At 37.3% G+C, this 17417-nt stretch overlaps 1 protein-coding gene across 2 annotated transcripts in view; it reads left to right on the top strand.

The window, feature by feature from the left end:
- The window catches only part of ERCC6L2 (ERCC excision repair 6 like 2), a 54480-nt gene extending 40970 nt beyond the window's left edge, over positions 1-13510 (top strand). Inside the window, exons 18-19 of one of the 2 annotated variants that reach the window (XM_071581072.1) lie at positions 10548-10735; positions 11406-13510. In XM_071581072.1, coding sequence (XP_071437173.1) covers positions 10548-10735; positions 11406-12351 — 1134 coding nt within the window. In that variant the 3' untranslated portion in view covers positions 12352-13510. The remainder of the gene's footprint in view (positions 1-10547; positions 10736-11405) is intronic. The other variant, XM_071581073.1, reaches the window with a different exon arrangement.
- Positions 13511-17417: the final 3907 nt, after the last annotated feature.

The following is a 17417-nucleotide window of genomic DNA, read 5'->3' as shown; positions in this document are numbered from 1 at the left end:
TAAAAAGCTTTTTTAACAGATTAAGGTAGCATCATATGTAATAAAAAATACAGCTTAATCATTTAAATTTTCATAGTTGTTTTAAGTAAAATTACAGTTTTGAATGCTGGAATGTTAGTTGGAAACTGATAGTTATTTAAAAAGAGGCAAACTTTTATCAGCTGAAATTTCCCACTTACATAGTTTTCTGGCATCATTGGTCAAGGAGTTTCTCAGAAACTGTTGGGTAACTGTTATCAGTGATCATATCCTTAACTAGAAGCTTTTTTACAGTGTATTTATATTGAAGCTTTATTAGATATCATCATGAAGGCTCCTGAATAAAATTTATTCCCTGATAATATTTATGTCCCTTCTTAAACACACTTGATCAAACTGATTCATTTCTAAGTAGAAGTGATCAAGAAAGGTTATTTCATAGATAGATCTGCTTGGGACCAAAAAGTAAAATGTCCTTTGTGCTGTTCATTTTAGCTATGCTAACGTGGTCTTCGTGCTTTACAACTTCACTCAGGAAGTTGTCTGTAGTAATGCATTTCTGGTTTAATAAATTTTAAATACATTTTTTAACTAATGACTAATATCTCTGTGAAAGGGGCTCAAGAATTCTTAAAAACTAAAATACTCTATTGAAGTGGATGAGTTGTAAGTTGAGAAATACAAATTCTGACAAATCTTGGTTGAAGACTGAGCGAAACATTTTTTTGTATCATGGTTACATGTGAATCGGTTTGACATGAAAATAAATAATGTTATAAAAAGCAAAAGCAATCAATAAAGAGAACCCCTTGTAAGAACATTGACATGCTGTATTTTGCTATTGATGAGTCATTAATTACATTTTTGCTTCTCTAAATTCACATGACCTTTTATATCCTAGGTTAAGTTCTATAGTTTCAGTGGCTAATTTATGGAAATTAGGTGGGTGGGTAAGGAAAAATTAAGTTGCTGGAAAGCCATAGAAAACAATGTATTCTTCCAGGTTTTCTACCGTAGTAGCTAAAAGAAATATCAATTAGGTTTGTTAGTGCTTCATTTATTGCTGAAGCATGAGAGCCCTCTCACAACTTAGCATCTGTGAAAGGTGAGATAAAATCCAAAAGTAGTAAATGGAGCAATATAAAGTATGCACTAATTTTGCAAGCAAGAGAATAAACCATATTTTGATAGAATATCATTAGTTGAAATAAATCCTGTCCAGCATCTGAATTAAAGAAAGATAACTGAAGATAGTTTGTATATGACAATAGTAGAAGGAAACAACTGTGAAAAGGGTTTTTTTATCACCTGATACCTAGGAAAGGAAAATAAATTATGGACTATGTTCCTTTTATCACTGAAGTCCATGGGATTGCATAAAAGTAGATGATGATGCTCTAGCTGTAGATGAGTTCGGGTAGCATTCTCAGTGAAGAAAAACATTGTTATCTTGTTATAGAACAGGCTTCTTTTGTAAATAGTCATCTACCATAGTGGAGATTTGCTTTTCATTTATTTTGCAAGTATGATCAGGGTGGTAGTTAAAAATACTGGGGTCACCTGGGGTTTTTTTGACAGACTGGCATAATATTGCTTAAATGTAGAAAGCTGACAATTATAGTCAAAATACTGTAATACCTACTGTTCCTGAATTGTACGTGTTATCCTTTTTCTGAAGATTGTCTGTGTTCTGACAATTGCCCACAACTGTCAGTGTTGGATTGCTGTAGATTTTGAGAAGAAAATATATAAGAGCTATAGAAGAATATGACCCCTAAAGGTCATCTAGTCCAAACTCCCTGCAATGATTAGGAACATCTTCAACTAGATCAGGTTGCTTAGACCCCTGCCCAACCTGACCTTGAATGTTTTCAGGGATGGGTCATCCACCACCAGTCTGGGCAACCTGCCTCCAGTGTTTTACGACCCTCATTGTAAAAACCCTTCTTCCTTATGTCTAAATCAACAACAGGCCCTGATAAAAAGTATGGCCCTGTCTTTGTTATAGATGCCCTTTAAATACTGAAACATCACAGTAAGGTGTCCCCGAAGTCTTCTCTTCTCTGAGCTAAATAACCCCATTTCGTTCAGCATTTCCTGACAGGAGAGGTGTTCCATCCCTCCAGTCACTTTTGTGGTCTTCCTCTGGACCAAGAGCAGAGTGGCAGAATCACCTGCCTTGACCTATAGCCACACTTCTTTTGATGCAGCCCAGAACAGTATGATAATCTTCCATCAAAGAGTTGGTATTTATGATAGTGCTGCTTATGTGGAAGGCACTGATGTGTCAATAATTGGAGGTGTTTAGAGCCTCAGTAATCAAATCAAAGCCAGGGATTTTTGTTCCATGCACAAGTGTGGCAGACAGCTGTTTCTGAAGAAATTTCGGAGATGCAGATTACACAATAATAAGTACTCTTAATAAGTTAAGAGTACATCTCATCTTCCTTTATAATTTAAAAAACTCATTGCACATCCCAGAACCTGGGAGTCTCAGAAATTAGTCAGGTGTGTCTGTGTGCAATCCAAGATCTTGTACTACTTGTAATCTTTCGTAAGAAACCTTAGATGTTAAAGCATGAATTACAGTTAGATTTGTGATGCCATGTTGCAAGGGGAATGATGCCAGGCTTCAGTATTGTAAACACGTTGAGGGTAGAAAATGCACATCATTTAGTGTTGGCAGATTGCCACTCCAGTAAAAATTGAGAGCTGTTCCTCTTTTCTTCCTTACGCATATGACAACAAAATCCACTTGATGTGCTGTTTCTGAAAACAGTATTCATAAGAAGGGTCTACGTTTTTGTCTGTTATGTAGAAGTGTGAAGGAAGAAGGTTGTATTGAAAGTTAATCTACTGGAGTAAATAACTTGGTTTTTCCTGCATTATTTTGTTGAGCTTAGCCTGATTTGATGACATTGAGAAATCTGTGTTCTGCATTTGAGTTTAAATTCAAATCTTGTACAAATAAACTTTGTTAAATTAATTGCATTTTCTTTTTAAAATTAAATATTACTGTCTCTATTACCACATCATCATCTGTTAAGAACACAGCTGAAAACAAAAAAGATCTTGTGTAACCACAGAAAGAGACATATGGAAAACAAAAGCTTCTAAAAGTAAATATGTGAAATGAACCTGTGGACTGGACATGATAGACTTAAAAAGTTTTCAGAGCAGACCTACAGTTATTTCAGACTTTCAGAGAAAAAAAATGTCTTCAGTAATTCATATATTTTGCTCAAAATTATTCTGATAATGTTAATTTGAGGAGGAAAAAATGAGTGTTCACAACATCTCTTAGTCATCTATTGAGGTTTTTTTTAAGTTTTGATTTATCTTTTTTTTTTTTTTTTGTGGTGAGCTCCAGGTTCCAAAGCCACCTGGCTGATTTTCATCGCAGAAGTTTTTTACTTACTGAAGTTTTTTGGTAACTTGCACTGTTATTTGTGCAACTTCTTCTCAGCTACCATAAGAAAGAGAAACCTCCTAAAATCTTCTCCTAATGTTTCCAGTCTATTCTGAATTAAATTACTGCATTCCATAATGAATTTCCTAATTAATTTCTGTGTTAACTGCTAATAAAACAGCCTGTAGGAAATGTTTGACACTAGTACAGAAGTCTGGGGCAGGCTTTCTCCAGTTCCTATAAAGGCAAAATTGTATGGTATTTCTTCAGTAGAAATCCAGGGCAGTGGGGGATTCTTTGGAGAAGTCTTGGAGGTTTCACAAAAAGGACAGAAAATGGGAACAGGACATAATAATTTGAAAAACTGATGATGTCGCACATTAGAGCTAATTTTCATTTTTTAATATGTGGAGAAGTATTCATCACAAGAGCTTGAGCTGTACCTGTTGAATATGTGGAGTCTGTTTTTCACTCAACTGCATGTTTTCAACTTAAGTTTACTAAAAGTTTTACTGAATAGAAATGTACAAAGGCATCCATTCAATTGAGGATTAATCACTGTGGCAACAGAAATGTGGTGACTGAAAAGGGAGAGGATATATTCTTCCCTCAGCTTCCTGCCAGCTGTCATATTCAACCTTTGCGGCATGAATTTAGGCCAAAGTATAGACTGTGACCAGCTCTAAGAAACTTTATCTATATTTTTATAAATTCATACAAGAATTGAAGTATAAAGGAAGACTTAATCCTCTAAATTGGATGACAGACATTTGGCACTATTGCCAGTGTTTGACAGAGAAATAACGAGATGCTTTGTAGTAAAACCTGGATTAATAGTAAACCCCTCTTTATGTTATTGCAATGTGGTATAAATGGAAAAACTAAGCATGCTGTCAGCCTAGGAAAAAAATGTGTCCTTTGTATCTCTAGTGCAGATGTAAGTACTGTTGAGAATACTGTAAATACAAAAGTTGTGTCATTAAGAACTCCTCTTATTTGTATTACATCGACATTTTGTAGATTGTTTAAACAAAGACTTTTCTATCAGTTTTAGGAACTCTGCATTGAGTTTGCACAGCTTTCAGATTCAACAAGTTTAGGTAGTTGTTTACAACGAGTAAGCTTTTGGGAGATAACATGCCTTTATCCTTGCTCTTCTAGGATAACCAACTGTTCAACTTTAAAAGAATTGTTCCACATGGTTGGCCTGCAATGCTGCTTTATTAACTTTTTCAGTTTATAATTAAATTAACCATTCCAGGATGGCTTTTGGTTGTATTTTTTAAATGTAATCAATTCATAAGTGGCATTCTGTGAAGCATGCAGTTGCATCTTCATTATGGTGTACATGTATGGCCTTTGAGAAGGTGAAAGAAGATAGGTGTAAGTCCACAGACTTCTGCTGGTATAAGCAATTACCTTAAGCTTTGAATTCTGAGACAGGCTATTTCCTCTCATTCTCAACAATAATATAACTATGGCTACATATTACTTGAAAATTTCTTAATTTTACTAATCTCTTTGTGTTGGCAAAGTACTTTGGAGGAATAATTTAGACCCATAAATATTATAGATTATCTTCCTTGCCATGCAGAATAATTTAGAAAGAAATTCTTGTGTGACATGTACATGTAGTAGATGACCTTTAAAGTGTCTTTTTCAATTCAAACTGCTCTATGATTCTGTGCAGAAGAGATAGGGGAAAAACATCAAGAAGGGAACAGTCAGATATCAAAACGTTTCATGGTACTTTATGTATGTCTTAACAAGCAGAGAAAACATAGGTAAAACAAAAATAATATCTAGGAATAGCGTATGTTCAAGAAAAGCATATAGAAAGATCATAGTTCACACATATTATCAGAAAAACTCCTAGGAGAAAACAAAAAAAAACCCAAAAAAGATTATCTGAAATAATTTAGAATTGTTGTTTGGGTAGATAAAGAGACTGGTATGCAGTATCAAATGATCACATTAACATCCATTAAGCATCCAAAACCAAGTGCAACTCATGAGTGTATCTGTGAAGTCATGTGAGTTTTGGGGGTTTGAGGAGAGTAGGAAAACAGGAAGTATGGTAATGACCTAAGAATTTGTTACTTGCTTGTAAGATGTGTTTTAAGAGGTCAGTCATACTGAATTCACTGGTTTCCATGTTTTTGTATTATTTTGGGTGACTGCAAGGCAACTAGACATTTGAGGAGGCTGTTGTTTGGTTTAGAGGTTAAAACAAACAATGAAACTGCAATTTTATGAGTATCCTGGGTATCTGACAGCAGTGGTCTCATGCATACTTAAAGAGAAGAGCCTCATAACACTGTTTCAGCTGTGAGTCAGGAAGTCAGGGGATGATTGCTGACTGGCAGCGAGGTCTGGCAAGGTACTTATTGTAGGGATGCTTCAGGGAGGTAGGCAGCAAAAGAGAGGAGGATGCTCAGACATGGTGCAGCTATGGCTGAAGAAGAATTATTCAAACCAGTTTGCACCATCAGATTGAGGCTGTTGGACGTTCATTATCCGCCAGGTCTGGTGACTGATGAATTGCCACAGATAGGAGACAGCTTGAAAAACAAGTATCTTTGAGTCTCTGTTTTTTCTCTACTCATCTTACTCCCAGCCTCTGCTCACATACTCTCCCATACCTTTTCATCTTACTGTATTTAGAAAGGTGAAGTGTTGTCTTTTGCCTTGCTAGAAGGAAGTGAAGAAAGGGAGGGAAGTCAGTGGCTTAAGGTAGCCAGTAATTTCAGTCATGTCTTAGACCTGCTTCTTTATGCCTATTATAGGAAGAACAGACACTTAAGTTTTGTACTGGCAAAGATAGACAAAAATTGGTTTTGGTAGGTGCATACTATTTTTAAGACTTCTGTAAGTAGGTGTCAGAAGACAGATTGTCACATGGAGCTAACAGATCCAAGATTATAGATTCGAGATAGAACCTTGAAGAAGAAGTTACTGCTGCACCTAAATTTTTGCTTGATGCATATCTTCATTTATCTTGCAAAGTGTTACTCTGTGCTGGTTTGGAGGTAAACTGGTAGGAGAAACGAACCCGACACAAAAGAATTATAAGTTAATAATTTAATAAAATATTACAATAAATGCAATAATACAAAGGGAAATTAATTTTAACACACAAACCCCAGAAGTATAACACAGCACCCTGGGGCACAAACACAATGATGTTTGTTGGCCCCTGTGCTGAGACCCATGTGGTTCCTCTGAGTCCAAAGTAAAAGGAAGGGAAAAACCTGTTGGTGAGGATGACAGTCACAGTCTGGTCAAGAGTGGTGGTCACAGTCCTGTCGAGGTTCTGGTCCTTCTCTGGATCTGATGAATGGTCCCAGAAGTCCCCAAACCCCAAGATTATATACCCTCAGATTCAGGTGCAAATGCCCAGTACCTCCCCCAGGGCAGGGATTTCCACAGTGGGTGATTTAATTCTGTGAGTCATGGGGTATTTTTGGAATCGTTGATGGCCCATTGGCAGACATGACCCCTCAGGCTGGATGTGGAGGTGCTAATGACTCCCCAGAGTCACAGCTCTTATCTCACAGGCTTCTTTAACACCCAACTTACATCCTGCAGGGTCAGGTGTGCCCTGGGCAGCTGCTGCAAGTGGTCCATTGTTAGCAGTTCATGAGAAATGACGTAGAGGGTTTAGAATACACAGCTTTGGTCGCACCCACGCAGTGATAAACTGGTTCCAGCTGCTGAACTGGGACATAGCCTTAAATGTGAATTGGTGTATGACTAAATGTGTGGATACTACCATTTTTGCTGAACTCTTGATTATTGCATCCTGTATGTAATATGTAACTCAAAGAAATCAAAACTCATTATTGATATCCAAAATTCAGTATATACTTATAAGACACATACATAGCGAAAGAAGGCGGCATTGAAAACATCATAGACTAAATGGAACATGAAAGATGTAAGTAAATGTTTATTTTTGAGGTGCAGAAAGAATCCTTGGGTTTTCTAAGTACTTTAGAAACCATTTTCTTCATAATTGCATAATAATCCCTCTTCTTTCCCATTGCCATATATAAGAAGTGTCTTAAGAGTAAGTGCAATAGATGGAGGGAAAATAGGAGCAGAAAACAAGACAGGATGTACTGACTGCAGTTCTACATGTTTTATTCTCTAGTTCACAATAGAACTTCACAATTTCCTTCTACTAGACTTCGATTAACTTTGTGCCTTTGCATTTACTGGGATATTTTCTGGAGTGTTACTTTTTGTAATGCAATTTCTTCAATTAAGATTACATTGCCTTCCACTAAACAACTTGCATTGTCTTTGTCTTATATGTATGCCTTTGAAAGTAAATGTTTATTTCTTTTGAACTTTGTGTGAAGATTTTTGTGACAAAATGGAAGTGCATTAAGTTGAATAAAGTAGTAAATATCACTTGTTCATTAATTCAGTCAAAATGTATCTTTGACATCAATATTTTTCTGCACCTTCCTCCACTGCCCCCAGAGATTTTTGCTGAAAGGCAAAAATGTGGATACAAAAATATTTAACAGTTTTACAGATAATTCAGTTTAGGCACACTTGCCAATAAATATGTGGTCAGGTTAAAATGAAACTTTTCCACTTCGAACAGCTGGAATTTCTTTACATGCACTGCAAAGGCTTATTGGCTTTAATGTATTTAAATATTTAGTAAAGACAACTGCTTTCATGATGACTGTCATTCTTGCTGTCAAAATTCTTTTAAAATACATGTAGCAGACACTGTATGCTATAGCATACAGCAAAGGATTTAATTTCCTTTATTACTCCATTCTTTTGGTCATAGCATTTATTGATTCATAAAGTATATCACATTCAATATTATAAATAGATTAAATGTGTGAGTATCGGTAGTGTTAGAACAAGAGTCAGAGGTTCCTAGCTGACTGAAATTGTCTTACTGCATGTGATATACCTGGTAATTCAGGTGCTGTACAGTCAACATGGGACTTCATGTAGAAGTGAATAATGGGGACACAGTAGTTTGTTAGAGAAAGTGCTTGAGGAAAGAAAATATAGAAAGCTGTTAAAAAAAATTTTCATCATGCGATCAGTGAATTAGAAGGCAAACATGGAAAGATAACTGGAGAGAGAGCAGACATGAGGCCAGTGAATTAAGGAGAGTAATGCATGACATCAAAAGAAAGCAAAAGAGTGGAATGTTCACAATGCTGGAACACTGACTGAAGTTTTCACTTTTTTAATGGTAACACTGACAGAAGGGTAGAGGAAATATTTTCATCTCAGTGTGCAAAGCTTACCTTTACCTAGACCCTGTCATCCATATGTTTGTTCTCCAGAGTAACAAACTTCAGACTCAAACTTTAGCAAACATGAAGACATCTTAAGAAAAACTGAAATAAGTGATTTAGGTTTACTGAAGAAGTGTTTCTTGGGTTTTTTTAAGATCCAGTAATTACTGGATCTGGGAGTTGAGTTGGGCTTTCACCAGTTCAGCTGAGCCAGTTCGTGTTTTAGCCTAACTGGGTACCATTTAACCACTTGCCTTTGCTCAAGAAGACTGAGATAAGTTTCTCAGGAGCAACTGGCCACAGGCTTCCACAGGCATTAGCTCCTTCACCTCTTGTGGTTACGTTTTTATGGTAACTTTTCCTGCCTTAAGGAAAAAAAAATCTTTGAGCACCTTATTTAGGTAGAAGAGGAGGTCTTTGTGTTTACATGGTCCTTTTTTGATGTTATTTTGGATGTGGCAATGTGGGTCACTGTACTTAAAATTTTGTGCCTCTTGAAATAAATATGCCTTTTGTGCATTTATTTGCAATTAGCAATAGTTCTGACATTAATTCTAGTTCTCTGCAAAGACAAGCAATTTTATGACTTACAGTGTTTACAACATTGGCTTTATTCCCAAAGATGTTGAAAATCTTCTGTGTTTGTACAGATGTGTAAACCAAAGTATTACTGCCTCATATACTTTAGTCTTGTTTAAAGAGGTAGATGGATACACATTTATGGGGATTTAAAATACCTTTAAGACAGGTATTGACATGATTAGTCTTGTATTCTATGTGAGTTATACTTTCTTGAATTATCCAGCCCTGATTTTCTGACAGTGAAAAATATGCTGTCTTATCATAGTGAGATCTGAATACAATGAATATTTCTCATGCAAAATTTTCATCAAAATGACTGTATTTTAAAACTGTAATTGCTTTTCTCTTTTAAAATACACTTTTCAAGTAAAGTTCTGTATTATCCATGCATACATTTAAAAAAATTACTATTGTTAACAACTGTATACAAAACTAGGAAGAGACTTGCAGAATATTTATGCTCTAGGTAATGTTTACATCTAACATTATACTATTATTGGAAGAATAGGAGCTTTGTCTTAGGGCTTGCTTTCAGTATAGTATAGTGTAACTTGTAACAGCACAGTAAAATTTTTAGCTTTGTGGTTGTGCATGTGTCTTAAAGGGAAAACTTATGCCTGTAGGTTCCATAATAATCACATCTCTCTGTATGCTGGTTCGAGGTTACTTACCAAAGTAAAGCTGAGAACAGATGTGAGATCCTAAAGCTCAAAACATTGTGAACAGCCCATGGAAATACATGAAATGGACATGGATCAAGTAGAAACACACTGGGAAGAATCACTGTAAATCTGAAACCAAATTTTGAGCTGCAGGTGACAAGGTGTGAACACAGTTTGTGTTTTCATCTTTAAAGTAATGTTAGTAGGGAGACTGAGCACATCACTAAGCAGCTATTCTTTCCCATGATCTCATTTGAAAAAGAAGAAATGAAAAGGTACTGTTGGTTTTTTCTTTCGTTTTTCTATACTTCTCAAACACATTATTGAATTTTCTTATTTCCTTTGGCTTGCCTTTTGACAAAGGAGAAATTTTTATGACAATGTGTAAGAATTTCTGAAAAATAACTTGGGTGTAAATAGGATCCTGTTTTTGTATAAGATATCAGAGAACCAAGACTTTCCTTCAGTGTCCCTGGAAGTTTGTGACAGAGTAGGGAATCTACATTGCAACCGTGAATCCCAGTCTTAGCATTCAGTACACTCAGTGCTAGCTAGGAGTGGCAGAATTAGGTGCAGGAGAAACTCATCATTATGCAGAGACACAGACATCTTAACGATTTCAATGTTTCATTTTACTAGAAAAATGGTGAAAACCCACAACACAACACTGCAGAGAAGAACATTATTAAGGGAAGGCAAGAAATGGTGATGAAGAGTAAGCAACATCATCTATATGTTACACATCCTGTGACTCAGAGAAAGAAAAAAATATGCAAAGTAGGTTCAACCACCTTCTTGATTGGAAAAACACCCAAAGAAATATGCAGGTGAGACTGTTTGGTGAGTTGGAAGTAAAATTCTTAAAATTGAAACAAACTTCCCCTCTGGGTAGTTGCTTTTGTATTTATTTCAGCCCTACTCAGGGAATACTGATTGTTTTCTATGGCAAGAGTGGAACTAGTGTGAAACTCCTACTCACACTACACTAAGAGTACTGCAATTGATTAATAAAAATCATTGAACAGACAAATCACTTGAACGTGTTGATTCAGTAGTCATGTAATACATAACTGTGCAGATGTCATCACCATGAAGCAACTGTTTCCTCCTCACTCCTTCCCTCCCTGAAACAAACCCAACACCCCCCCCCCCAAAAACATTCCACTATCTGTCCACCCTTTTTGGTACTAAATACCTTCTGAAATCTGGCCCTTTGGTGTGATATCTTACCTATACTGACAGTCAGTAGGTCTTTGAATTGTAAGCTGAGGAAATCACAATGTAGTTTGGGATTCAAAAGTAATTTCAGTTCTTCTAAAGTCATTATTCTTTCTTCTCTTTGCTAATAAAAACAAGCAATCCTTCAAATAAGGAAATTACTTTTCATGATAATTTTCTGGATTATGTGAAGTGAACTAAATTAATTGCTTGAAAGCTGCCTTGGTTTCTAGTTAATGGTGTCAGAAATAACACATTTTTCCTTCTTGATAATTACAGGAGACAATTTGAGGAAATGGTGTCCCACTTTAATATGGGATCAGTGAAACACCTTGCAGAACATATTGCAAAAGCTACATCAGAAACAAGACAGAAAATGTTGAAGGAATTCCATGTTTCCAAGCATCCAGAGATGGAGTCTTTCTTCTCAGTTGAAATACCAACACAATCTTCATGTGACTATGATGAAAGAGAACTGGGTACAACACACTCTAGAAAAAGGAAATCCATTGTTAATTGTGGAAGATCCAAGTGTAGACCTTCATCAGCTAAAGGACTACTTCTGAGTGGAACTGCAGTAACACAGACCCAGCAGAACGATAAAGGAAAAGCAGAGAGGTTTCACAATGCCTCCTGCTTGCAAGATGTGTTTGTTGATGCAGTTGCTACTCAGCATACTGAAAGCAGAAACAGACAGGCATTTGAGGATTTTATGGCATCTGGCTCATTAAACTGTAAATCAAAGGTGCTACCTCTAAAAGGTTGTGAAGGACAGCATGACTCAGAAGGAACACAGCTGTCAAAAAAAAGATCCCTGTCTCAGTCAGAAAAAGGAGAGAGGAAAGCTGAGATTTACAAGAAAAAGTCTTTTGTGGACTTACTTGGAGATACCTCTATTCTCAATGACCTCTTTAGAAATGATGCAGATGGACCTACAGGATCATCAAAGAGGTTCTTTTCAGGGCAAGTAGAAAAATCAAAGGGGAGACCAAAAGATTTCTGGGATTTACTGAATGAGCAGGGTGAGGAGAGCCTCAGAAAGCTCACAGACATAGCAGTCACAGAGAAGCTGTGTGAAAGAGTGCCTCATTCCACATTGACAGAAGAGGGAGAAGCATGTGAAGGTTCCCTTTGGAAAACAAATGAAAATTTTCTATGGAAAAAATACAGTGCAGGTGATTCAGATGAACCATCCACTGCTAAATCTTTTAACACAGTAAAATGAGAGTTTTCTATATGAGCTGCACTTTAATTATTGTTGTTGAACATCAAAGAACTTAAGCAGGATGCAATGAAGTATTTTAACTCCGTGAAATGAAAGCAAAAATGATGAATTCATATTTATAGTGATAGAGAATTACACTTTACAGGTGTGAATATGTATGTAATTACATATGCAATTTATACTGTATATGTGCATAGTAATGCATATAGACTATATATTGTAAGCCATGATATATTCATTTTAAATTAAACTTTTACAATTTTCTAAGTTTTTTGCATTACTTTTGCTTTCTTTAATTCTGGTTATATTCCTAGGCTCAGTAGCCATACTTAGGAATTTTTTTCTCTTATATTTAGACACCCTCAGTCATCTCAACACAATCTAACAATAACAGAATTTGACAATGATATTCCACATATTTGCTGAGGTACTAGAGACTGGGGGACTTCCTGAGACAGGGATGTCTTGGTGTCCAATAGTTTTTGATGGGTTCCCGCCCTCCATGATTTTGTTCCATCTCTGAAGCTGTGGAACTTCTAGATCTCCAGTATCCTATGACAGTTTGTTTCTCAGCTTGTTTGATGTGAAGAACTGCCAGTTTTTGTTTGTTTGGTCTTTTTCATTAAATTATGCCAGATGTTGAACTTCATCAGTCATTATACCTTAATCTCCCTTTTTATTTTTATAGACTTACGTCTTTGTCAGTTGTTGGGAATATGCAGTACAGTATATATGGAGTAAGGTTATTATCTTACTTCTGGGATGCTGGATGTAATAAAGATTCCAAATAAAAACTGTTCTTCACAGATTGGAGGAGTGACGATAGAGTACACAGTGTTGTATGTCATTTGCCAAATAGTCTATCACATTTTTTAATACTTATGGGTTCATGTGAAGAGTACCTTGCAACACATAACCAGAAGAGACCAGGTGTCCTAGCTCAGCAGGTGGGACCAGCTAACCCTGTGTGGGGGTGATCAAAGCTGTGAATTCTACCCCCTCTATTCATTCCCCAAGGTCAATGGGCCATTAGCAGCAGCTGCCCAGGGAGCCATTATCACCTTCACACCCAGCCTGAGGGGGGCGGAGCTGCTAATGGGCCATCAAGAGTTCAACACCCCCTGGCTCCCAGAGTTAATCACCCATTGTGTGAGTCCCTGCCCAGGGGGAGGGACTGGGTGCTCCCTGAGGGTACATAAGTGGTGGGTAAGACCTCAAGAGGCGCTTGTTGAATCCAGAGGAGCAGCAGGACCTCGACAGGAGGAGATCACTGCTCTCTACCAGACTACAGCCATCACCTGCACCAACAGGTTTCTCACTTCTTTTTACTTTGGACTTGAGGGGGAACCACGCGGGTCTCAGCACAAGGGCAAAGAAACCCCTTTGTGTTTGTGCCCCAGGACACTGGGTTATACTGCTGGGTTTTGTGAGCTGAAAGCAATTTCCCTTGTGTGTCAGTGTTGTTATTGTAATATTATTATTAAATTTTAGCTCTGACTTATAATCTCTCTCATGGTGAGTTCATTTCCCCTGCTGGTTCACCTTTAAACCAGCACACCAGGTCTTCATGTTGCTCTGCTGATCTTGATGCTAGTCATTGATTTTTGTAAATTTCAGGTGTAATGCTGTATTAGTATAGGGGTTTACATTGAGTATACTGTATAAATTGGTTTATGACAGTTGGGTGGTATGCAATTTTGTAACCTTGAACACTGAACCTACACAGCAGCGCTCTGAATGGCTGTAGTTTTTGTGGTGAGGAAGACTGTCCACTGGAAAATAAGCTTAAATTTGATCTGAAGCACCTTCTGCTTTAGGTCATGGAAAGTATTGTAGACTGCACTATATCTCTGTGTTAAGCTTTGTGTCTGTTTTTTAAGTGGAAGCCACCAAAAATCCTGATTAGGAAATTTGACTTAACTACCAGAAACATGGTATTTATTTAGCATAAATGTTAAAGTAATAAAAGCCTTGGTATTTACAGGTAGCTAACGTAAGTACGACTAATGTGTTCCCTAACTTTTTCTCTCTCTGAATCTATGCTGTTACCACTTTACTGAAGATAAAACTGTAGTTTATGATAGTCAGTTGGAGCAGCTTTTCAAAAAAGTATGAACTCAGGAAATAAGAAGCTGTAAAGTGTTAGGTGTTTGTACATCTGAATTATATACAGCTGAAGGAAGTCATCTTAAGTCGGGATATCTATACCCTTCTTATTGATGTTAATAAATAGAACATAAATTAAGGCCTTTTGTGGGTGGCTTGAGTATTGGTTTTCATTACAGATTAGCATGCTTGTGCTTAGGGGGGCAAGATAAGAAAGAGACTTTGGTGAAATAAAGAATATGGTCATAAAATATGTAAAAAACCTACATAAAGAAAGGGAATAGTTCCTTTGTGTCTATAGCAAAAGAAGGAATTAAGTGGCTTAAATGGCACCAAAGATAACTGAAGTTAGATAATAGGTGAAGAAACTCAGTGAGGGTAAATATTAGTAGGTTGTATAATGCCAGTATCATATATAATCAAGAATAGGAAAGGAAAACACCTATTAAAACTTGCATAGATAAAACTGTCTTTTTTTTTAGGCCTGAAGAAGGGACTGATAAAGTCTCAATTTGAGGGCTAGAACGGGCTGAAAAACATTGTTGATTTCAGCTGATAGCAGTGCATTTAAGAGTGGGTTTACCTGAGCACCACGTTGGTTATGGTCTGAATCAGTACACACTAGGGAGGGCAAAATCTGACTGAGTGCTCTTCTATATGGTGATGATATGCATAAATCAAAATTTCCATAGCCCGATACTGATGGTATGTTTGTGGCAATATATTTGTTATCTGCAATTGAATGGAGCTGTGGGAAGATGTCTTGAGATTTATGGCACTCCATAACTTCCTGTGCAAATGTAGTGTATTTTACAAAAAAGTATCACCTAAGCTATAAATACTGCAATTTAATGCCCTAGGAATCTGTTTGCAAAATATTTTTGACATGAAACAGATGGCTGTATGATTTAAAAAGAAGTTGAACAAATTAAAAGAAGAATTTTACCTACATTTGGAGACACATCCTTCAAATATTAAAACTGAAGAGATCAATTCTGTCGTCTTAAAAATCTGTGATTATCATTTTTTTGGCTTTGAAAATGAAGGAGCCCTTGGGGGTGCTGTCTTTAGGATTATGGTACTGTGGAGTTTATACAGTTTCTGTGTGCAGGTTCCTGCAGAGTTGCAAGGAGTCATGGGCTACAGGAAGACTCTTAGCAGCTTCCTAGCATATGGAAATAGCTTCATGGTAGTTGTCACTTGATCTTAATATAAATCATCCAGTAGGAGTCATTGCTTTCAGGTGGAAATGCCTTGTTAGGTTTTTACTGTTCCCTATTGCAGTTCCCATGTTCTTTTACGCAGGGAGGGTTGTATGAGTGTGACACTGGGTCCCTGACAAAGCAGGTGATACCAATGGTTCTTGTTGCCTTCAGTGAAAATTTTTTGACTAGAAATAAAATGGGTTGCCAGTGAAATAGTAAGAAATCTGGCCCTGCCTATGTTAACAAATGCAGCTATCTCAGCTAAACTGTCACCAGACCTAGTTTAAAACACTGTTGTGTGTTCTGAGTGTGGTTTGCAGTGTAGTTTGGATCTTAAATGTGTTTTGCAAATGGGGGCTATGCTTAGAACTGCATTTGGGGATAGCTATGTGGTATACAGACTTCGTATTTGATCTGGGGAAGGGAGACTGAATAATTTCAAGTTTGAAATATGTTTGAGAGAGTCAGGGCGTGCATGCAAACATTTTGTGAACATATTGAGGCAGTTTGAAAGGATGTGATTGCTCACCTTCAGCAGGTCATGACTTCAAGCACTGTAAGGCAGACTGATATCAGTGCCCTGGCTTCAGCACAGTAGGTAAAAACAGCATTAATAGGAGGAAAGAGTAATTGGTAATAGCATGATCAAAGTATCACAGGGTGCTTTGAAGGTAATAATTATAGTTACTACATAAGAAAAAGATGATTTAAGTTACATCCTTAGGAATCTCAACTGCAGAAGGGGGAGAGGATTCTCTTCTTCCAAGAACATATTTAACTGCCTTTGCTGCTACATATTTTCTGTTTGTGCTGTGCCCTGTGTGTCTTATTCACTGCATACAATCCAGTTTATGCAACAAATGAGGTCATGTGAAAACTCTCTCTCTGTGAACTCTTTGCATGTTCCCCAATTCAGTACATTTTTGACTTGCATTCTGTAGAAAAAGAGTGATGGCCACCTATGCAGATTTCATGCCAGAAACTACCTTTCTGAAAAAGGCACCTGAAAAGTAGATAAGTGGCTTACAATAACAAAGGAAATGCAATTTCTGCTTTTGAAAGTGGGTCACAGATGAGAGAGATGGGCAGTGATTCAGAACATTGAAGAGGTGTGCCTGTTGCCTTGTAGATCATGTGTGGATCATAGTAGTGTACTAGATGACAGTCTGTATCCTTTGTGTGATTCTGCCTACTAGTTCTGAAAGAGGAAGAAAGTACATCCAAACAAAATGACTGAAGGGCTTTAGAGTTGGCTTTGGCTTGTTTGAATTTCCTTTTTCAAAGACCAAGTGAATATGGTGCTCTAAAATAAAAGACATAATTGAATGTAGGCATGATGTATATGCGTGATACTTGAGGACAGATTTCTCAGTTCTCTTGAGTTTGCTTGAGCTGAGAGGGTGGAATTGTGTGGTCAGAACCCGACCTTGTGTGTATGTTGACAGTCAATATGACTAATGGGATCCTGTCCTGTATCAAAAATAGCGTGACCAGCAGGACCAGGGCAGTGATCCTTCCCCTGTACTCTGCATTGGTGAGGCCACACCTTGAGTGTTGTGTTCAGTTCTGGGCCCCTCAGTTCAGAAAGGATATTGAGGTGCTGGAGCGGGTCCAGAGAAGAGCAACGAGGCTGGAGAAGGGACTGGAGCACAAGCCCTATGGGGAGAGGCTGAGGGAGCTGGGGGTGTTTAGCCTGGAGAAGAGGAGGCTCAGAGGTGACCTCATCACTGTCTATAACTACCTGAAGGGAAGTTC

Source organism: Pithys albifrons, chromosome Z, assembly GCF_047495875.1.
Source record: "Pithys albifrons albifrons isolate INPA30051 chromosome Z, PitAlb_v1, whole genome shotgun sequence".
NCBI classification, from domain to species: domain Eukaryota; kingdom Metazoa; phylum Chordata; class Aves; order Passeriformes; family Thamnophilidae; genus Pithys; species Pithys albifrons.
Note: the sequence above shows the minus strand (reverse complement) of the source record. Positions and strands in the feature narration are given on the sequence as shown.